This window comes from Dipodomys merriami, unplaced genomic scaffold (genome assembly GCF_024711535.1).
Source record: "Dipodomys merriami isolate MVZ:Mamm:240054 unplaced genomic scaffold, mDipMer1.0.p SCAF_7, whole genome shotgun sequence".
Lineage (NCBI taxonomy): Eukaryota > Metazoa > Chordata > Mammalia > Rodentia > Heteromyidae > Dipodomys > Dipodomys merriami.
Genome location: NW_027206290.1, coordinates 7,276,451 through 7,300,599, shown reverse-complemented (window position 1 = coordinate 7,300,599; position 24,149 = coordinate 7,276,451). Strand labels below are relative to the sequence as shown.

At 40.4% G+C, this 24,149-nt stretch overlaps 1 protein-coding gene across 1 annotated transcript in view; it reads right to left on the bottom strand.

Moving 5' to 3' along the window:
- The window catches only part of St6galnac5 (ST6 N-acetylgalactosaminide alpha-2,6-sialyltransferase 5), a 187,374-nt gene that overhangs the window by 25,083 nt on the left and 138,142 nt on the right, over nt 1-24,149 (bottom strand). The window contains exons 3-4 of the mRNA XM_070007321.1: nt 11,278-11,687; nt 5,165-5,272 (exon numbers count right to left, since the gene is read on the bottom strand). Coding sequence (XP_069863422.1) covers nt 5,165-5,272; nt 11,278-11,687 — 518 coding nt within the window. The remainder of the gene's footprint in view (nt 1-5,164; nt 5,273-11,277; nt 11,688-24,149) is intronic.

Genomic DNA, 24,149 nt, shown 5'->3' with positions numbered 1-24,149 from the left:
GCCCTTAAAATTACTGCCATCCTGAACCCTTAGATGTAGCTTGGTCTCCCTGTGCCTCAGTTTTCCTGGAAATAAAGAAGTGCTTATTAAATTCTCCTGGAAAGTTTGTGGGAGTTTGGCTTAGCTGGGAAAGCAGTATGATTGAATCTTGGTCCAGAGGTTGTCAAGTTGCTAATTTGCCAAGTAATCTCTCCTTGGAAAGAAATATTATGCAAGATGCTATATATATATATATAACAAATCTAAGTGGCTCTGTTCTTGGTCAAGTGGGCAGGAGGGTTACAGTGTTTTGTTGTCTTGATTTCTTGTCCCAGGAATTAAAGAACTCTTTTCAGTCCAATTTGAAAGCCAAAGGAGATGCATCAATAACGCTCAGGGGTCAGATGATGGACAGGAAGGGAGTGAACAGCTTCTCCACAGACACCTTGTATATGCATTATAATCAAGTTGGACCCGGGCACTGAAGGCAAAGTCCCTGCCTCTGTCATCTTTGGTCATTTTCCTATTGCCCGAAGTGAGGAAATTGAATGAATGAAAGTCTGATGTGATTATTTCTGTTAATGACTTCTCTTGAGGATACCCACTGTGTTGTAAGGTCTGAGGCACTTTGGGAAATAATGGAAAGCCCTGTGCACTAGGACTTCAAACATTGAGTCAAACACAGAACTCTGTCCCAGGGAGGTTACATTCTGCTGGAATCAGCAAGTAGAAATCTTCCATTGCACAGAACAATCTCTAATCATTTTTGGCCCTGTGATGTCTTCCTTTTCTCTTTAAGCCCTACAGCTAATGACACATGGACTGTGCTTTTGGCCCTGAGTAGTTCTCAAGTACTTTCAAACTAAAGTCAAAAGGTTGAATGGTCAGACGCATAGCATGATTCACCTACAAGCTGATTTTCCATCCTTTGAAGCAGATATTTGCAAAAGTAATTTGACCTTTCAATAAAGATTGTAAAATACCTTCATTTATAGGCACATTGTAAGTGGCTTGGCCATGTTCACTATTATTTTGGTGTGGATAAGATTTATCATAAGTCTCTAGGAGGCCAGGGCTGCTTTCTATTCTTTGAATATTCAACCCAAACTAGTTGATATCTTTCAGAACAACTGTAAAATAATGTTTAGAATAGTATTAATTATTTTTATGGATTTTATGAATATTTACATTATTTTTAAGTAGTTGTACAAAGAAGTTTCCATTCACCAAAATAGTTTATGAATACAGTGCATCTTGATCAATGTCACTCCTTTCAACATCCTCATCCACCCCTTCCCTTCTTATCTTAATTTTAGATTATGTACTTCATTCTTTTGCCATTTAACAAACCAGTTTATGTGTACAATGCATCTTCATCTGTCATAACTTCAACGTCTTCACCCCACTTCAGCCCACCCTTTCCCTTATATCTCTCAATTCTGCAGTATATACAATGAATTCTTGACTTCATTCTCCCTTCATTCTTCTCCTCTTCTCCCCATGGTCTCACCCTACCCTCTTGCAAGTACCCATTTCCTAGCACTTATTTTATTGGCTTTTGACTTAGTCTTTTTAAAAGAATTACACTAAAGTCTATTACACTTCAGTTAATTAATTTGTGACTCCTTGCTTACCATTCAGTGTGTTTACTTGCAGATTTATATTCACATTTTAGCTATCACAAATGAGAGAAACAATGCAACCTATGTTTCTCTGGGTTTGGCTTATTTTGCTTAGTATCATCTTTTCCAAATCTTCCCATCTCCTTAAGAATGGTATAATATCATTCCTTCTGATTAATGAGTAGAATTCCATTGTGTATATATTCCACATGTTCTTGATCCATTCATCTATCTACTGAGGGGCATCTGAGCTGATTCCATATTTTGGCAATGGCAAGTAATACTTCAATGAACATGTTTGTGCTGGTAGCTTTCATGTGGACTTGTTTGTGTTCTATTTAATAAGTGCCCAAGAATGGAATTTCTGGGTTACATGGAAGCTCTATATTTAGTATTTTGAAGAACCTCCATACTGCTTTCCAGAGTGATCAAACAAGCTTACATTACCACCAACAGTGTAGTAGTGTTCCCTTTTGGGTACATCCAAGTTTTCTTGATATTGTCCATTCCAACTAGGGTAAGGTGGAATCTCGATGTTCTTTTGATTTGCATTTCCTTTATGGCTAGAGATGTTGAACATTTCTTTATGTGTTTATTGGCCACTTTTACTTCATATAGGAAAATATTATTATTCAGTAATATTAGTGACTTTTTAATAATACTCAACACTGTGCAAAGGACACTATAGCTGATGTTGTACATATATCAACCTTAACTTCACTATGACCTCCTTGCTCTTAACCTTCTTTTCTTTTCTTTCTTTCTTTCTTTTTTTTTTTTTTGGTTGGTCATGGGACTTGAATTCTGGGCCTGGGTGCTGTCCCTGAGCTCTTTAACTAAAGGCCAGTGCTCTACTACTTAAGCCACAGCACCACTTTGGGTTTTCTGATGGTAAATTGGCAATAAGAGCCTCATGTACTTTCCTGCCCGGGCTGGCTTTGAACCACAATCCTCAGATCTCAGCCTCCCAAGTAGCTAGGATTACAGGTATGAGCCACTGGTGCCCTGCTCTTAACCTTATTTTCTTAGGCCCCCTTTTTTATACACACATGTATGAACAAAACAATGATCAGATCACTTAGGAACTGGAGTTTGATGATTCAGCCAATAAATATTAGACAGGAAGAGAAATGGAATGAGGACTCTTAAGTACCCCTGACTGAGCAGATGATCTCTTGAGCCCTATGCCCTCCCCGCAGGTGATACCCAGCCTCTCCACCTCCTGTGGCAGCTCTAGTAGAGGCACACTGTTAAAGAGTTGCTGCTTGAAGCATCGAGGGCAGACAACTATTGAACCTTTGCAATGGCAGCTGAAAAGGGGAAACTCAGAGCAGAGAGCAACAGATGGTGCAATTCACATTATCTTAGTTTCCTAGTTAGTATCATTCTATAAATTGTTTCCACCCTTGTGTACATGAAGTGGTGATGGACTAATTCTGAGTAAGAAAAATGACAGGTTAACTTGCCTTTCATTTGTTTTCCATAATAAATGGAAACAGCTCCTCAAACACTCTAAGTCATTAACATTTCAATTTATTCAGACTCTTTCTTTCTGCCATCCTAATGGCAATATTACATAATTATATCTGCTGTATAACCATCAACTTTGATGACGCTCTGAATGTCTGTGCCACTCCCTCTGCCTTTGTTAGCCTGTTGCTTTGAGGAGGCAGCTTTCTCTTTAATGCCATCCTACCTCCTCTTTGCACATGGTTGTTAAACAGGGAAACAATGGCTGTGGATGAAGTGATGAGAACCTGGGTGAGGTGCCACTGCTAGCATGCCTCTTATGTGCTGGGTACATTTCAATTATATTAACTTAATCCACCCACATGGGAGGCTGAGTCTATTGTCCTCGCATCCACTTTCATAGGTGAGGAAACAGTCATAGTGACACTTAACTTGTCCAAGGTCATACTAGGTTGCTAAGTGCCAGCCTGGGCTTCAGCTTGATAATGTAGCCCAGCAAATGGCATACTCACACCCAAGATCTCTCCGATCATACTTCTTTTTTCTTTTTTTAAAATTGAGTTTGAATTTATTCATTTAATTTTTTTATTGTGAAGGTGGTGATGTACAGAGGGGTTACAGTTACCTAAGTAAGGTAGTGAGTACATTTCTTTTCACTAACCCGTAAGATTGCTGGATCTTTGGGCTAAGAAGGATGGGAGACATGTGGCTGAGTGGCGAGGGCATGGCGGCATTGCTATAGTTAGAAAGCCTCTCCCTAAAATCATGTTGAAATTTAGTCCTCATTTGAGATACTCAGAAAGGGAGACTAGTCAGATGGGGTGGTGCATGTCTATAATTCCAGCATTTGGGTGACTTGAGGCAGGAAAATCAAGAGACACAGGCAAGCCTAAACTATATAATGAGAACCCATCCAAAATCAAACCCTAAACCAAAACAGGAGGATTGGGGAAGACCTAGAATAGAGGATTAGGTCATAAGGACCAGGGCGCTGACATCCATTCATCTATTCACGAATGGATGAAAGGAGTTTTGAATCATCTATTAATGGGCTATCTTAAGGGTAAATCTGTTAGACTTGTTTTGTTTACACTCTGTTCACTCTATGGATGCCCTTTCTCATGTCAAGGCTCTGTATAATCTCCACCAGCAAGAAGGCCCTCACTAGATAAAGACCAGCCCTCAGGCTTTAGACTTTTCAGCTCCAGAACCCTGAATTGAATAAACCTATTTTTTAAAAAAATAAATTAGCTGTTTAGTTCTAGCAACAGAAAGAAGACTAAGATCAGCACGATTCCCTTTCACATTCTTGATTTAACCTTCCAAATTGCAGCTTTTGCCTAAAAACTCATGGTGTTTGACTCATTGTTAGGTTTAAAAAATATTAACCATGTGAATACTGGGAGTGAACACAGATGCCAGCTATTGAAACTTTTGTTTTAATACTTAAATTAATTGTGTATTGGTAAATGGGCTTCCACAAACCAGGCCCTCACTACTGCTTGGCGCATGTGTTGACACACACCATGCTCTGTCTGGGCAAGGGCCAGCAGGGAATTTAAGGTAACAGCAGAAATGTGTGTATGTCACTTTTAAAGTGATACATAGAATAATTGTGCTTGTGGGTTTGGCCTTAGAGTGCAATCTGAGGCTACTGATTGCAAGAGAAAGCGCCTCAGAGATATATTGAAATTTTACAAAATAGGTCTCACCCCCAAAGGATAGGTTCTCTTTAATTCATTAGAAAAATGATCACATTCCTTTCAAATGAGAATAAAACTAATATTTCTTTAATGCTTATTCATCATTAATATTATGCCAATTATTGCATTACTTTGCACTGCTAAATATTCAGTTTATAAATGAAGCCCATAAGATGGATTAATTCTCCAGGAGCACAAACAAAAACTTTCAATATTTTATATCACATAATTAAATGTTGTTTGTTGTTTCTAGAACCAGAACTTGGGACATGCTAATTAATTGCTTCAAGAAGATAGCTAGACATGTTTTGTGGTTGGTATTCAGAATCAGATTATTTATAAACCCAGCACAATACTGCTGATGAATTACACTTGCAGAATAAATCCTACCTGCAGAAGTCTGGAGGCACCATGCCATAAACATTGATCCTGTCACACAACTCCAGGGCAATCGTCATTGTGAACCAGCCAGTGCTTAGCCAAGTGTTGGAGATCTTTCTGGAAGAAACAACAATTGAGTCTGCAACTTCTAAAGCAGTGGTTTGAACCACACTCAGCTTAAATCTGATCTGGAGTATAAACAGACTAAGTATTAGAAGATGCCTACTCCATAGACCCTCCTTCACAGAGTGTATTCTCTCTCTTATCCCCCCCATTGATAAATACCAGAATTTTTTTATTTTTTAAATTACCTTTAAGTGGTTGTACAAAGGCTTTCAATTTAATGGGTCAGTTTGTGAGTACAGTGCATCTTGACCAGTGTCATCCCTTTTGTTCATCTCCTTTATCACTGCCAGCCCTTCCCATCCTTTCCCATCCCTTCAATTTACTTGGTTCTATTCTCACATATATACACGGGATATTATAACTACTTCTGCCTATCATTCCTCTCTCTATTTATCTATCCCCTCTTGATTTCATCTGCCCCTGCCTGGCAACACAGGTTCCAGCTTTCTAGTATTCATTTTGTTAAACTACATGGAACTTTACTTAGCTGAAATCTCTTATGGACCATTGTAACTGATATTGAGGCCCAAGAGACTTCAACATCATCAAATATGATGATCAATAGTAAAATTCTTAAGTGAGTGCTATTTCAACTCAATTTCTTATAATATTTTTTTGTCGGTTGTGGGGCCTGAACTCTGGGCCTGGGTGCTGTCCTTCAGCTCTTCAACTCAAGGCTTGCACTCTACTTTTTGAACCACAGCACCACGTCCTCAACTCAATCTCTTGAAAGATGACAGTATCAGTGTGACAATTCTTTGTTAACTAGATTACTTAGGGAGAAATTCTGTATCCCCAAGCAAACTAGATAATGAACAATTTAAATATGAATAAACATAGAGATGTACCTACTGATCAGTCAATTATTAATCAATTCTAAGGTCAAAGCTTGTTTTCAAGTAGAATAACTAATATAGCATTTTAACATGTGTCTTCCCATAGGGAAAGTGCATGAATTTGTGAGAAGACTCAGGACCAGAGAAAAGGGCTAGAGAAATGCTTATATTTATCTGAGCATTTGTTTTTCTCTTGTCAGAGAACATTTGGAGGTCTCTGAAAATTTTCTATTAGAGATCTCATAAATTCATAAATTTAAGGAATGAATCTGTACCGCCATCATTACTTTACCTATTCAGCCATCTATACTGGGCTTCTACAATGTGCTCAAGGATAATTGTAGAGATAGGACATCAAGGTCTAGTTTGACCCTGTGAGAATGACTTGGTCTACCAAGCTATGCTGCTGTGGATATTCATTCTAATCCTTTGGGGGTTGCTGCTTTTACTTTTTCCCAGTGTGATGGCATGCCTCATTAGCCAGTTTCAAACACCTTATCCCCAAGGTCAGACCGTCTGACTTTGTCCAGCTATAGCACCATATGTGAGGTGAATAACAGAGCTGCAGAAAGGATTTTCTGTTCTTGCTATGTAGAGAATATGGAAGAGGTTTTGATGAACAGTTTACGAGATTCCCATTTCACATAAGAACCACACAAAAAAGACAGAAGAAGGAGGGCTATTTTGAAGGTGTCTTTTGAATGTGTTTGAGTCCTTGGCTCATTTTCCCCTCTGTTCCATCACGTGCTTCCTTAACCCAGGAAGAACTTTTATCTATCTATCTATCTATCTATCTATCTATCTATCTATCTATCTATCTATCTATCTATCCCTACCTACCTATCTACCTACCTATCTATCATCTGTCTATCTATCTTTCACTTAATTTAATTCAATCTTTATGGTACTGGGGTTTGAACTGAGGCCTTAGCTGCCGTATCACTTGAGCCACACTCTAGATCCCAGGAAGTGTTTTTATTTTTAAAAGCTCCTAAAGTTGGAAGAGCATGGGCTAGAATCTTTCCTATTTTTCTTATAACCAGTCACATAGCCTGAGACAGGTTGCTGCTGACTTCTGACAATTTCTCATCTGTAAGTTAGGCATAGGAAGCTCTGTCCTTGGGGCTGAGAATGGAATGAGAGAACACCAGAAAGAGCATTGAGCTTGCTGTGTGTACACATAGAGATTCTTTTCTCCTCTCTTGACTGCTAGGTTGAGCAGATGAAGTAAACAATTCAGCCATTCCATTCAGTGCCTTTTAGCACCCATGGAGAAAAATCTTTGCACTGCTCTGCTTCTAGGGCCTTAGGTAGACGCTTTCACCAGTAGTTGGGGTAGTAGGTATACAATTCTGAAACTTCCAGACTACATAGGTATGAACAGTCGCCCTTTCTTCTCACCAAAGTTCTGTATTACTAAGACCTTTAAAGCTAGAGGAGCTGGGAGGGAGCAGAACTGACTGAGGGAAAATGGGAAGAGGAGGAAGTGCCCTCCCTTAAGCTAGAGGCTGTCTTAACTTCCACATGCTATCAAGACATTGCCCAGTTATTCTTGACCTAGTCTGAACAGGCAGGAACTAGGCTAGGAAGAGACTAACACCCACTTTTATTCCCAGGTACTGATATGGGAATCATACCCACATGCCCTTTCCTTTTAGAGCTACTGGAAACATCAAAGAGGCAGGAGCAGAGGCTCCTCCCTCTCCAAAGTTTGGTTTCACTTGTTTGATATGGAATAGATAACAAGCCAGAGCCTAAAATACAGGAGGAAATTACTTTACAGAGAAGGGTTTTGTGGGTGAAAATGGGTAGAATATGAAGTAGAGGAGTAGGGAGACTAAAGCAAATAGGTCCTTTAAGTGTCACTTAAAATTCCACAGACTTCCAAAATAATAACCTTCTGGCATTATGTGCAAAAGAAATACAACTGCTTTGAACTGTCGTTCTTTTTTTTTAAAATTTTTATTGTGAAAATACCATACAGAGTGTACTGTCTTTCTGAAAGAGATTTCAACTCTTTTCCTGACAAAGGAATATCTACTGTTTTTACACTTAATCAGCTGTAATGAAAGAATATGAAGAGCTGTCATGTGCTTATTAGGGGAAATTATCAGATATTCTTTTATATGATGAAGTAACACACTGAGCTGATAATTCTATAGTGCACACTAAATTACAATTAAAGGCCTTTCTGCTCCACCAGAATCTCATTTATAATCTCCATGGAAATATTCTTCCTGCAGTTATTTCATTTATGCTTCCTTTATCTAATTACTATAATATTGGTTCTGAATCATATTTTCCTAATGCACCCTTATTCAATTATAAAGTTATTTTCAAGTACAGTTACTTTCTAATATCAAAGAATACCACTTGACCATCTATATCATTTGTCATGCTTCTTAATTGCAGATTGTTCTCGAGTCATTTTTCCTTCACTTTTAAGTAGAGTGAAAACTTCTATAAATCAAAATCTATTGAATTATCTCATTTCTTCAGAATATTAGCTTGAAATGAATGTTCTGATCATGGGGTTTGAAATTTAAATAATTTACCCTTTTCGTATCTTCAATAGATGTTCCTGTTTTGTTGGCTTTCAAGAAATTCATGTATAGAGGAAATACTTTTCCATCTGACATGTTTTGTGTTTTCATTTACAGAATTAGTTATGTTTTAGGGGCACTTATTCCATTTTTTGTTTCATATTTTTAGATTTCAGGGAGATGCAGGTTAAGAATATAAACATATAAGAATAAAGTCAGAGCTAGGCATGGTGGTATATGTCTGGAATCTCAGCTACTAAGAAGGTGGACATAGTATTTTAATGGGAGGCCATCCCTGGGAACATTAGCTGGAAATCCTATTTAAAAATAAACTAAAAGCAAAAGGGCTGTGGCTCAAGTGGTAAAGCACCTGCCTAGCAAGCTCAAGGATCTAGATTAATTTCTAGTACTGCTAAAAATATAAATAAAAAGTCAACCTAATACTAAATTTTATTATATGTTTTATATTTATATTTTTATGATCTTTGACACTAACTTTTAAAAGAAAGTTTTCTAGAGGCAAGGGACACAAAGCTCAGCAGGGATAGGGTGGCCTGGTAATGCATTTTGACAAGCTACAAAGTGATGTGTGACTCCCCTAACTGGGGGCTGGGTGAATGATGCTTAAAAGGATGCTTTCAGAAAGAGGCCCAGAAACCAGTTACAGAGATAAGCACTCTCTTTCCTAGGACTCATATTACCTGGGAAATAGATGCTGTGAGCGCTGTGTTTTTACTGGCCAGAATCTAATGGTGAGTAGAATATGTCTTATTGTGAGATTGTTTCCTAAAAATACTAAGTATTAGAGGGGTAGGAAGATCTAGTCTCTTAGTCTCTCTCTCTCCCACTTAGTGCAACCCCTTGAAGAGATATTGAATAATGGGCAATTATCCTAAATTGCTAAAACTGCAGCAGAATTTCAGGAATACTTAAATTTCACAAATAATTGTTAAACAAAACAGAGAGAAATGTTTTCCATTGAAGACACAGTTTTCACTTATTTTGCAATTTCCAAGAAAGTACCATTAAAATACCAATAATTCTTCCACACAAAGGATGTGGGAGCAGTAGATTTTATTGTTCTTCAACAATGTGCTGCCTATACTAGCCAAATAGTGGATTTAGTACTTTATCTTTTCTATTTTACTTATTCTATGTCTTTAGTTTTTTATGATAAGAAATTGACTCAATAACAGTTTTTATAATAAGAAGGGTGAAATGCACCTGTACACTAATGATAAAGTACATGTTTTTGAATTAAGGAATGGCAAAGGGTAATTGCTGGATAGTCACTATCCTATATTCATGTAAAGTCACTAAGGTTGTAAAAGCTGAAACTTATCCAAGGTCACATCAGTGGAGAATGATAGAACCAGGATTACAAACTGGAGCTTTGGATTTGGACCACATTACACTGCTCTGTTCTCACACTGAGTCAGCTGTGGCCTTCACTCTTGACTTCAGCCTGGGTCAAACCTCTGGCTCTTGAGTGCAGACAAATGGTTTTCTCCACTCCTTTTTGGTCTGTCACATCTGATCCCTGAGACTCATGGGAAGGTCACTCTCTTAATACTAGCTCATTCTTTATTGGAGAAATCTCAAATGCCTGCATCTCAGCCTCAGTCTACCTTTCTGAACAAGCCATTCCTTTACCTAGACCAATAATTTTTAATCTATAACGAGAAAACATTTTACATCAGAATTGAGACTACATACAAGCATGCATTCATATATGTTTGTATGATTTCCATTTATCCTTTTAAAGTGTGCAATTCATTGGGTTTTAGCATATCCATGAATAGGTTTAGGATATTTTTCCTATTTGCATATATATGTATGTATGTATGTATGTATGTATGTATGTATGTATGTATGTATGTATGTATGTATGTATGTATGTATGTATCTATCTATCTATCTATCTATCTATCATCTAGCCATTTTGATATAATACTTTGCCTTACTATATAGGATGAATGTGCACATTGTCTCTTCTATCCCACTTTACCCCATTCTTTTATTTCCTTTCAAGAAAAAGAGATTATTATGTTGACTTCATATTCTACTATTGAGTTTTCACGAGCAGATTAGACAACATTGCCCTAATCATGACATGTTTTTAGCTCTACATGCACAGAACCCTTAACTTCTCACACATGACTCTCAGCACGCAGGCCACTGCTTGGTGAATGTCTGCCTTTGAATGGAAAAAATCAAACTCACACAGTTCTTTTTGGCAGTATTCACATGAGCCAATGAAATTGTAATGAGGCTATTCTATGGTACTTTTTTTACTAAGGTATGCCTGTAGCTACATAGCCTTTTCCTCAAAGTAGGGATTTGGTCCCAAATTACCCATACCACAGTCTCATTTTATTTTATTCATAAATTCACTTTGAACAGCCAGTGAATGTGGGGTCAGGTGAAATGGAAGTAAGGCTGGAAGAAGATGGATAGAAGGCCCACCCTACAGGTGAGCTCTATGGACCCATCCATGATATGAATGACACAAACAGCAGTCCACAACACCAACCCTTAGCAAAAGCTTTGCTTTCAGTGAATCAACCAATCAGAACATGTCCTCAATGGCCCTGAAGCCTCTGCTACTCTCTCATACCTGTCTTTGCCAGTCTCCTGCTTGAAGAGCTCATCGAATTGTAGCATCTTGTGTCGTGTGATCATGAATGCCTTCAGCCGCGGCAGCACCTGGCTCAGGAGATGCAAGTTGTTGTACACCTGGCCCTTGCCATCTCTCCGCATGTAGCTGCTGGGGCCCCAGAAGATAAACACGGTGCCCTGGCTCACGTTGAGCAAGTCATGGCGATTACGGAGGATTCTCTGAATGCTGGAATGGGCGATGACCCTCAGGCTGGTGCGGTTGCCCACGTCGTGCCCGTAGCCGCGGGTGGGGGCATCATTCATGCGGATGACACATTCTGTCTGGTCAATCTGGGGGCCTTGCCCACTGCGTAGCAAATGCCCCGAGCTGGTCACCAGGGCGCAGTCCCTGCAGTGCATTTTCAGAGGCTGGAAGGATGGAGGAAGCAATGTCAGGCACAATGGACTGACCTTACTTAGTTATCTCCCTACCATGAGTGAGATTAGGGTGTTCATCTGGCGACCTGCCTGATTATATTCCATCCACTGTGACCGTCAAGGATCCTTACATTCTCTCTAAACTGGTGATCCAAGAGAAATGTTGAACTCAAGAAAAAGAGCGCTGTCATCAATCTATTATATCTTGGCTAATATTTTCTGATATTAAATAACCACATGGATACATTAACTAGGCAAAGCTGTGATAATGGGCCTGTACCATCATGCTCGTCCTCTTTATGACACTGATTTTGATGTTCTTCTTCATGTTACTGAAAAGGTAAGCATTTATTAACATTCTTAGATGCTGTTCAAATATGTCTACCCTATGTAAAAACATCACATTAGACTCACACAAGAAGCAACATGGGGACTGTAACCCCTTTAACGCCTGATTTGGAAATAATATTGCAAGGAAGGGGGAGAATGGAGTCCTTCCATTTGCATGTAAAGAAAGCCTCAAGTTCAGAGCCCCAGATTTCATGCAGGAATTATGAAGCTTGGTCTCTTCTTTCATCTGCAGCAAACATGTGCCATGAGGAAGCCCTGACCATGTGGTGCCACCAGGGACAACTCCAATTGCAGTGCTGAGTTCAACACCCTGAACCAATGATTTGCTTTGTGGACACCTATGTTCTAACAAATTAAACATCCCTCTGTTCACATTTAATGAGAAATATCTCTTAGTTGTTATTAGAAGATAATGAAAGTAGAGCCTGAGGCCAATGCCAGTTAAGTGCCAAAGAAAATGACAATCAGGATCTTCAGAGAGAAAGCTACACTGTTAGGTTTAGTCCAGAGCCTCTGCCCTTCTCTGTTAACTTTGATCAGGATTCACTGGCTCCCTGCATGGCCTCAGGAAGTTGGATTCAATTTAGTTCTGCAAATATGCAGTCTTGTATTTACTGTGCGAGTTTCCTGAACCATGGCTGTGACTTTAGGACCTGACTAAGAAGACCTCAGGACAGACGCTTCTCTCACAGCAAGGCCTCTAAAGCATGAGGTCTGAGCTGTAATAGAATGAATTCGTCCAGGTTTCTATTAGCTATGGAGTCTTGGCAAATCACAGACCTCCACAAACCATAGTTTCTTTATCACTAAACAAGAAAAATCTCTGTTCTACCTAGTAAAAGGAACCAATTAAGATCTACACAATATTAGGCTGAACTACTTGAAATGAGTAATTTGATATGCATAAATAGCAATTGCATGTGGTTGAACTCAGTTCTTAGCATAGGACCTGACATAATAATCATTCAATAAATGATAGTGCTCTTGAGATTGTCATTTAGCATGAAGCATACTGGGAGCATATTGTAAGTACTTGCTAAATTTGTACTGATCTCTTTGGGTGTAATTGACACATGGGTTTGTGAAATAGAGTCAACCATTGCAAATTCGTACCATTCATGTAATATCCAGTTGCTCTTAGGTGACAAATACTGGATAAGGCAGTCAGAATGCAAAAATGGAGAAAATAGGGCTCTTCAAAGTTTGTGCGTTGGAGAGGCACAGTGGATCCTTTAACAAAAGTGGGTCATTGAAGAAATGCATTAGGATGTGACATGTATGAGGAAGAGAGTTGATTGAGGTCTGGGTAATGGGGGTTGTTTAGAGCACAGCAAAGCTGGGAATATAAAAAAAGGTGTCATCAAGTAGCTCCTATTTATTGTGCTCCTTCCCTGTGCCAGACATTTACAAAGCTCATTATATAATTGTATTAATTCTTCAGAGACTCTTCCAGGGTAGATAGATATTATATCATCATTGCCATTTTCCTAATATTGAAGTTTTAAAAAATGAAGCAATCTGTTCTAGGTCATACAGTTAGGAAGTGGGAGAGGAAGTCTGGTTTCAAAGCCAGTGGGATTAACCATTATGTTACTACTGTAGCACAGTGTCATGGGATAGTTACTCATTGTTTACCTTGCTTCCAACTCCCAGAAGTTGAGTTATGTTATTTTTAAATCAATAGATTGTGTTGTGACAGCTCTGAAGGTATTGGGCTGGATGGATGCAGTAAAGGTGACAAAGGTTTTCTAATGAAGACCTCCATTTCTTGAAGGGCCACTCAGTACAATCTTACGTCCATGATGGTGGTACATATTTTCAAGCTGATTTTTTTCTTGAAGAAAAACATTTCCCTCAGGAAGCACTGGAAGAAGAAGTAAGTCCTCTTGGGTCCTTTGGGGTACTATGGGGTGAAGGGTAATTTCAGTAGCCAAAAGAAACACTTACCTTCCCATTTTTCTCATTTTACTGGAACAGACCAAACACAAATGATAAAGAAGCAATGAGCTTAACAATTTTATTCATGATAGAGTTCCTACTATGAACCAGGTACTGAACTTGGTGTTACCAATAAAATAATCAATGAAACCTTTTCCTCAAGGAATATATAGTCAAGGGTGAGGGTGCTCCCAGAGAAACTATTATAGTGCTGGACTAATTGGACCCAAGGGGCTATGAGAATCAAAGATAAGGGGATTTAGAATTGTCCAGAAAAGACAACCAGGAAGGGATTATGGATGGAAACCACATAGGAGATAACTTGGGAAAGGAAAGAGTAGTTCATAGTGTCATAAACATGATAGGACAAGTCTGGAAAACAAAGCAGGTATAACAGAGACACAGAAACCAAAGTTTCACTTTAAAGAGCCAATAAATGGTTGATGGTGATGGTTGATGGTGGAACACAGCAGTCCCACAGAACTGATTCTGAATTTTAAGTGGCCACCAGGCCTGCATCTTGGGGAAGTCCTTAGTCCTGGGCACATTTCTGCCACTCAAGTAGAAGCCCACTAAACATTTCTATGAAAATGATAAAAGGGGCTGGGAAGGTGGCTCAGTGGTAGACCACTTGCCTTGCATGCTTGAGGCCCTGGGTTCGATTCCTCAGCACCACATAAGCACAAAAAAAGCCAGAAGTGGCTCTGTGGCTCAAGTGGTAGAGCGCTAGCCTTGAGCTGAAGAGCTGAGGGACAGTGCCCAGGCCCAGAGTTCAGGCCCCATGTCCGGACTGCCCCCCCCCAAAAAAAGATAAAAGATCCCTTGCAAATAGCATGTTACATGAAGAGAATGTGAGACTGAGGGTCTAAAGTTAACTTTTCCACAAACAAATGAACTACCTTTCCTACCAGTTCAAAACAAAGAGGAGATGAATTAGATACTTGTGGCCAGATGACAGTGATTCATCACTCATTAAAATGAATGATGCAGTTAATTCACCCTGAATTTCCATGTAATTCAGTATATTTTCTCCATAAGGTTACATAGAGAAACCTGTTAATCTCATTAGCATCACCTATAATGATCCCGAATTTTCCAGTTTAATTTATAAGTTCAAGACCTGCTCACTGTTACTAGGGAAACAATTTACAGAAAGATCCCAGTAGTATCTCTTTCCCCCATAATTTTTCTGCTGGAATCCTCACAGCAGAGGATTGACAGGGGAAGCACCTATCACCATAGGGACATTCCAAGGACCTTGTTCTATTTCTCTTCTTTCCTTGAAGAAGAGCCTCTCATGAAGACTAAGGCTCTTGACTACACCTCTGACATTATTGGCATGATTGGATGCCGTCAGAATACTCTCAGGTCACCTTGGTCCCATAAATCCTTCCCCTTCTCCTTCCTGCCAACCTGCATGAGCTTTTTGCTATGAATTATCTTATATATTGATACCAGTCTTTGAGCTGTGCAGATGCATCAAACAATGCAAAAAAATTAAAGACACATCAAACAGTGAAAAACAAGACTGAAATCTGAACTGTAGCTTAAGTGCCTTTTGGTAAGTGATATCAATAAGATGGCAGTAGCAGTTCAAATATCATGTTGTACTGTTTTTAACTAAAGAGCATACAAATGGTGTGACAATTTCTTAGGAGGATAGTCCTCTGAAAAAACAGCCATGTTCCTCTCCCTTTCACTACAGATCAGTAGAGTCTGTAGTGTCTTAATGGTATGGATGGAATTAGTCACCCCTTGGTGAATTAAGATTCCAGATGCAGTATTCACATGCTTTTCCCTCAAGTACTAGGTTGCTGGGTTGATAAGTCACTAAGCAGAGCATGGCAAAGGTTAACATGTGGCTCTGCCTGTCTGCCTGGGAAATAAAGCACCATGGAGGAGGACACAGGAGACTGAGTGACTCCCAGCTGGATTCTCCATTTAGCAAGACCGCTCTGGCTTCGTCCGCATAGTATTCAGGCTCATTCTCTGGGACATTTTCCTTAACATTCTATTTGGTCAGATGCTCCATTCATTGCTTGGAAATATGGATAACTATATTGTCACCCTAGTCTTGGTAATCTCTCTTCTATCCTGACTTATAAAAAGCATTTAACCAATGAGGGATGGATGGATTTATGAGTGAACGAAACTCAAACTTTGCCTTCTCTGTCCTAGGAGAAAATCTACATCCTGAGACATATACAGGAGATATATAATGTAGCACACTAACCAGCAATTGGTTTATAACTACCTTAGTGCTGATGTTGTGGTGGGAGGAGGGAATGGGCCCTAGAAACTTCCATGTGCAGAGGAGGTTGCTTCCTTCTACCTCAGGGCAGCCTATCAGCCCAGGGAGCCCATAATGGCCAGAGCTCAGGGCACTGCCTGGAATTAATGGCTGGCTGGGAAAATGGCCCAGGACACAGTGAGGGCCATTAAGCCCAGCCAGTTATTAATCCCCTGTAAGATTTGATGCCAAGGTCATTAGAGCTGTTGTGAGGTGAAAAATGCCCAGGAAAATCCACAATACAAGGAGGAGCTCCGCCTTCTCCAGGCTGATGAGGCTCAGTGCTGCAGTTCTGGCCTGGGCCCCCATGGAGGAGCAAACAAGCTGGACCAGGGCCTGTGGGAGGTGGGTGAGTGGCTCCCCAGGGAAAAGTGGTTCACATACAGATGTCTGTGAACATGTAACCGGAGTTTTTGGCTTTATTTCATTTTATACTATCCCTTTTGTATTTTGACAATTGATAAGCCTTATCTATCATCCCAGAACCCAGCACTGTGTCTGCAAGGTAGAGCAAGGCTTGAAAATATTTCAGAGTGTTTTAAATGTGTGATTCAATTCCCTTGCCTCCTTTTCCCCATCAATAAAATAAACAAAACAGAAAAACAAACAATAGCTACAAAAACCCAAAGCAATAAAAATTAAAAAACCAAATTCTCCATCCCCCTCCCCCAATCTCGGCATAGGAAAGCATGATAACTTTCATCACAGAAAAGCCCTTTGGGCGGTGAAGACAGGAGCAATTCCTACTTGAGCAAGCTTGCTCAGGAAATCAAGGTCTGATTTCTGTCACAGCCCAAGGAGCAAGAGCAGACAGAATTCTCTCTGTACCCCAGTTGATGCCTCTGGAGCCTTTCTTCAGAGAATAGAACAGGCCAAGTCAAATTAAACTTGACACCTAAAACACTCGGCAATGTCCTTGTAAACATTTGCAGCTAGCAGTATCAGGCTTCACTTTTTAAAATTCTGATTTATTTGGCAGAGAGAAAGGTACCTCCAAGCATAATGCCCATTAGCTCAGTAATGAGGCCGGTCTTGCTCTGGGAGCTGCCTGTTGGTCTGGAGCAAACATCAGATATATTAAATGGCTTCAGGTGTTTCAAGAATCCCTGCACTTTCAAATCTGATGTTTTCCTGTAATTACTAGGCTTTTATTAGCTGTCAATCTTTGTCCAGGCTGACTCTTGGTGAAAGCCATGCTGATTATTTAATGTGATTCACTAGAAAAACATTACTCTTTTAAGAAGCTTCTTTCCCATTCTTCAATGACAAGCCCACCCACTAGCCTTGAGGGCCACAAAAATCCTCCCACCTATACTCTTTGATTTCTACATTTGTCAGTCAGCTAAGAGGGGTGAGCCTGGAGATGTTTCTCAAGGTCTGAGCATTGTCCCAAGCTGTTTTGTTCAAGTCTAGAGCTCTACCACTTGAGCCATAGCTTTACTTCTGGCTTTTTGGTTGTTAATTGGAGATAAGAGCCTCAAGAATTTCCCTGTCTGAGCTGGCTTTGAACAGCAATCCTCAAACTCAACCTCTGGAGTAGGTAGGGGTGTAAGTATGAGCCACCACACCGATATCTACCTCATATAGTCTTTCGTGTCTAGTTTCTTTCACTCAGCATAATTTTGAGGTTTATTTTATTTGTAGCATACATTAGTGCTTTGTTTCTTTTTAATGCTGTAACATCCTATTGTATGAATGCACTGCATTTTGTCCATACATTCACTAGTTGATAGACACTAGGGTTGTTTTTTTTTTCTCAGTTGCTATGGTACTATGAACATTCACATACATATCTTTATGTGGACATACTCCTTAAATTTTCTTTTAGGGTGATAACTAGGGATGGAATTTCTAGTTCATAATATAATTTTGCTTAACATTTTGAGAAAAAACTGCCAGACAGCTTTCCTAAGTAGCTACTCCATCTTATATTTTCACATACAATGTATAAAGATTCCAAAGTCTCTATATTCTTGTCAACATTCTGTATTATCTACTTTTTTTTCTTTTTTTCTTTCTTTTTGGTCGATCATGGGGTTTGAATTCTGGGCTTGGGCGCTGTCCCTCAGCTCTTCAGCTCAAGGCGAGTGCTCTACTGCTTGAGCCACAGCACCACTTCTGGTTTTCTAGTGGTTAATTCGAGATAAGAGTCTCACAGACTTTTCTTGCCTGGGCTGGCTTTGAACCGTGATCCTCAGATCTCAGCCTCTTGAGTAGTTAGGATTATAGGCATTAGCCACCGGTGCCCGGCTTACTACTTTTAATTATAACTATTCTAATGGATGAGAGGAGATATCTCACTGTGCTTTGAGATTTGCGTTTTTCTAATGACAAGTGATGTTGAATAGCTTTTTATGGACTTATTTATATCATTATTTTGAGGTTTATAATTCTATTAATTATGGCTGGCCTTCCACATGAAATAGAAGAAATCAAGAGTAGACAATTCTATTGAACTCTGAGCCAGCTTTCAGCTGACTTCTGCAGGGATCTTGAGTGTGGGGGAGCCCAGGAGCCAGAGAAGGATGGAAGGTCTATACCAGAACAAAGCAAGAAAGATGCCGTTTACTCAGTGCCTTAGGTCTGTGGGGTAAATCCAAGGTAAAAGTAGTATAAGCAGTGAATTGGCATTTCTAACTAAAAATTTCTAACTAAGGCGGAAGAATTCACTTTGTTTTGACTGACATACTACAATTTAAATGCATTCCCAAGCAGATCTGGCAGAAATCTCAGCCATGATCTAGGTCAGTAATTCCCATAGAATATTCCCCCACAGTATGATTCCTAAGCCAGAAGTAACAAAGTTCAGAGACATGGCAAGAATCTTAATTATCAGGCCTTACCTTAGACCACTGAGTCTGATTCTGGGTGGGGCCTAAAGCTCTGGTTTTTTTTGTTTTTTTTTTTTTTTGTTTTTTGTTTTTGTGGGTCATGGGGCTTTGGGGCTTGAACTCTGGGCCAACGTGCTGTCCCTTAGCCCTTCAGCTCAAGGCGAGCACTCTACCACTTGAGCTACAGCGCCACTTCCAGTTTTCTAGTGGCTAATTGGAGAAAAGAGTCTCATGGACTTTCCTGCCTGGGCTGATGGACCGCCATCCTCAGTACTCAGTCTCCTGAGTAGTTAGGATTACAGACATGAGACACTGGTGCCCAGCAAGCTCTATGTTTTAACCAGAGCTACATGTAATTCTGATCTATCCTTCATACTGAGGCCCACAGGGCTGACGGGTGCTCTCACTGTACAGAAGAAGCCAAAGCTCAGGGGTTATGGCATTTGTTCAAGGTCAAGGGCTCAAGGCAGCACATGAGCTGGGTCTAGAGTCTCCTTCCTAAAATCTATAGATTGACTGTTCAAAGTCACTGGAGACTCACAAAACAATCATGAAATAATAACACACTTAAGATGGACCTAAAAGTACAAGTGGAGGTAGATGAAAAGAGAGGGCATTCCTTTTTTGGCAGGCTGCCCCTCAGCAGGCCTACCCACATCTGCAACAGCTACCTGCCTGTTGCAGTAAGCAGCCAGGAACTGAACAGAACCATCTAGTAGCTCTCCAGCCCTACGTGGCCTCTGTGCATGACAGGGTACTGTTGCCCCAGAAGTTGGGTGACTGTGGTGAATTTCAAGCCAGCAGAGCACTTCCAAGGTTGGCAGGTGGGGAGACCCTCTTCTCAGTGGATGCGTGGAAGGCTCCCAGCTCCCTGCGACTGACTTTCTTTGGAAGTAGGGTTTTGCAGATATAATTAGGCTGTGACTCAAAATATCAAGAAGAGTTCACACAAGATTAGGGCAAGCCTTTATTCTTGTTACTGCCAAATGTGAAGAGATGCAGAAAGGCAGAATGGAATAAGGCATCTGTGAGGTAAGGAATGCTGTGGACTTCTCACATCTGGAGAATGCACCCAAGGATTCTTTTCAGAACTTTCAGAGTGGAAAAGGTGCTATCGATATCTGAAATTTAGATTTTTAGCTTTCAGTTCTTTGAGAAGAAGCCATTTAAAACTGTATGTTTTTAAGACAACCAGTGTGTGGGAAATCCTTCTGACAGGTCTCAACAGCATCCCTACCTGGTGACTATCCTCCCTCATTTTACCACCTGGCCCCAACAGTCATTCTTCTCACCATTGTATAGTTTCAAAGCATAGCTCACACCACTCCTCTGACCCACCTGGAGAATAAAACTCAATTTTTTTCCCTGGTAAGAGTCTTATTTGTTTCAGACTATCACCAAATTTCACTGTCCCTCTCTCTTCATTCTCCAGTCTATTCAACAGCCGATCTGCTTTTTGTTCCTGAGAGAAGTGAGTATCTTTTCTCTGGTCCAGACCCCCTAGTTATTCACATGTTTTCCTCCTTCTCATCTCTGAGTCTAAAAATCACCTCCTCCAGGAGGCCTTCTCTCACGTCTTCCCTCATGTATTCTAAAACAAAGATCCTTCATAACACTAATGAGATACTCAACCTAGGTACCAGCCACTGTTCCCAGCTCAAAATACATCATGTAACCTAATCTTGAATACAGCCCTGAGCAGTGAATTCACCATTGTCTATTTTATCAGATGAGAAAAGTAGAAGCAAAATTAATCACTAGTCACCACCCAGTTTGTTTCTTTCCCACTAGCTGCTCCTCACAATATCCAGTGATGTGAAGTTTTAATTCTTTGTTTTCTGTTCCCTGACACTATGACAAGAGCACAAGGGTAGGGATGAAGCTCAATGTGTGGCACAGAGTATCTGCTCAATAGATAGTGGAAGAAATTCCTTGTTTCTTGGGTGCCCTATTTTCTCAGCAATCAGTAAGTGATGGTCCTTTGTCTCTTGGGACATGCCTGAGTTGTTCTAGACCCTTCTGTATCCTGAGAATGTTAGCACAGCAGTGGCTGGCCCACCTGCCACCTTCCTGTAACTGCCTGACATGGGTTCCTTCAAAGGTCGCTCACATGCAATTACTTTCTCGAGAGGAGGTTGGAAGTAAAGGTCCCTGTGCTCATTAAAACAAACAGAAAGCTACACACTCATTAGCGTAAGGTGGTCTCAAATCAGGCTGCATGGCCTGATTCTACAAAATTGGCCTCTCTGGCTTCAGCCATGTTTGAAAGGGGCCTAGGATTCAAAAGCTGGGAAGATCACTGAGAACTAAAGGCCAAGGGCAAGAGAATTATGAATTCCATATGAGTTCCACGTGTAGCTAAAGGATGCGGGGAAGAGCCGTGATGTCAGTAGCCCAAATGAAAACACATATCTCAGTGACTATAGCAATGCATTCATAGTATGGATATGGAAAGGGTGGAAGGTGGCTGGAAGGCAGGCTTGGGGACCAATTCAGTTCAGTCACTTATCCACAGAGTCAACCCCACTCTCAGCCTTGGTTTGCTCATCCAGAAAATAGCTATGGTTGGCACACACTAAAAACTAGCTGTGAGTATTTTTCATGGCTTCATTATTAGAGATAAGAAGAGAGCTCTCTCAAAGCACCTGCCAAGCTCTCTTGCCTCAAGTCCAGTCTCTCATTGAGCTTCTGACTGCATGTCCACCTCTCTCTTGAAGTTAATAATTTCTGTCCATGTGTATAAAGACTTCCTTTCACCCATCCCTTACTTGACCATCACAGTCTTCATTGCTGTGCCTAAGACCCTCCCCCTCTCATTACTGTGTATTCTCCACACCAACCAGAGGGTCCTATCTAAAATATTCATCTGAAATTATCTGGGTGCAGTAGCACATACTAGTTACTTGGGAAGTAGAGGCAGGATGATCATGAGTTCCAGGAAAAGTTATTAAAACCCTATCTAAAAGTAAAACACAGACAAAAGGGCTGAGAGTATAGTTCAAATGATGGAGTGCTGTTTAGCCAGTGTGAGGCCCTGGGTTCCATCACCAGCACCACAACAGCAAGAACAACAACAACAAAAGAACCTCATCTGATTAGTACCTCTAGCCTCTGGCCTCTTGGTTTGTCTAAATGATTTCCTGTTACTTTGAAAATAACTTACCAGGCCCTGATACCTTGCTAGGCTATGGTGTATCTCCTACCCTCTCATGGCTCCACCTTCAGCTCCAGTAGTCCTGACTGTGTTGGACTTTTTAGCTCTTTGTAGCTCCATGGGGGTGAAATTCATAAAGCTTTGCCCTAGGGCCTCATTCCCTTAAGGAACCTTCAAATTCGGACCAGTTTGGCCCTTTGCTTTGCTTTGCCCTTTGCATTTCTTCTGTGGAGAATCACTGGTCCAATGTCTTTTCACCAACAGAATTGTGATGTTCTTATGAACTAGGTTCATGTTTGTGTGGGTTTCTGTCCACATAGTCTCCTCAGCACCTCCTATATTCACTAAATACTTGTACAAGTAACTAAATTAGTTAAGGTGAGCTACTAAATCCTTCCAGAATCATTTCCTTTTCCATTTGATAAGGTTAGTGTAGACAAAGAGGCATATCCATCCAAAGGAGAATAGTGAATCTGGGGGTAAATACTGACTTTTCTCATAAAAGACAGAGGAACATATTAAACTAACACAATAAATGAAGTCTGATGTTCAGTATTTAATTCTCCGAGCAAAAGAGAGTGCCCAGAATGAGTCCTGGTCTGAGTTTCTGGGAAGTGACTCTTGTCAAGTGGCTAGAAGTAGCAGATTGTGTCTGTGTGGGCACGTGGGAGTTCTAAGCTGATGCTTTGTTTACTCAATGACCTCCTTTAGAAGCTCTGGGAGAGAAAGGTTGGTCATCTTCCGCCTGATAACAACTCAACACCTCAGCTGGAAACACATGAGTAAATAAATTCGTAATTTTTCACTTTGCTAGGCTCTGTAAGCACCACCTTGATTAGCTACTATTATGGTACCCATTAGTTAGATTAAAATAAAGAATGAAGCTAGGACAGGACTGTGACGCGGGCACCGTTTCCTCATTCTCTGACCATGATGGACATTGGCTGTGATGTACACGCTAATGTACTTTGCCACCTGCCTTCATCCTGCTAACCATGATGCCTCCTCTGGGCCACACAATGGCTTGCTTCGCATTAGTGAACAGTCACATTTTTTTTCTTTTCCCCTTTCATTTGTTCAACACACAGCTATTAAGCACCTACTGTTTATGTAATAGAACCTCTGAGGCAGGTTGCCAAGTTCGCAGCTGACTTTGCCAGACTTATTGAGTGCCTGGAAAACACAATATAGCATATTCCTGGCAGGAAGAGACAGATTTTTTGCTCCTTCTGGAAACTGGGGAAAGAATGTAGACTGATTGAATTAAGGGCTTCAGAATTTCAAGTTTTAGATTCCTCTCTCCTTCCCTTCCCCTCCACTTCTCTTCCCTTCCCTTCCCTCCCCTCCCTTTCCTTCCCCTCCCCTGTTTGTATGTGGATTCTGGCTCTCTAGAGTTAGATAGGCTGTTTCTGTTTGTATTGATGATGCCCATAGAAACCATAACCCAGAAATGCTAACACAACAAAAGTAGTGACTATTAACTTCTACAAAGAAATCTTTATATATCTCAGCCTTGAGGTAAGCCTTTGTAAAATCTGTATTACCTCCTATGCTTATATTTCACAAAACAGGCTTGGAGAGTAAATTTCTCCAGCTCACAGAATTTTGGAGGTATAGCTTCGGTTGGCACCTGGCCAATGCTACTCCTGAGTATGAGTGTGTTCTTCTGCTTGCCATGAAAAGCAAAGCAAGTGGAAGGAATAGGGGGAAAAGATCAGAGACAAGATAAAAGAAAACCTACTGGGGGAAAGACTTGTAAGTAACAAAAATGCAAGGAGGAATTAGGAACCATGAGAAATAAAGAAATTAGGAGCACAGAGGAGACAAGATGAGTTTAAAAATTCTGAGAAATCAGAAAGGTTAAAGAGGGAATTTAGCAGAACAGCTGA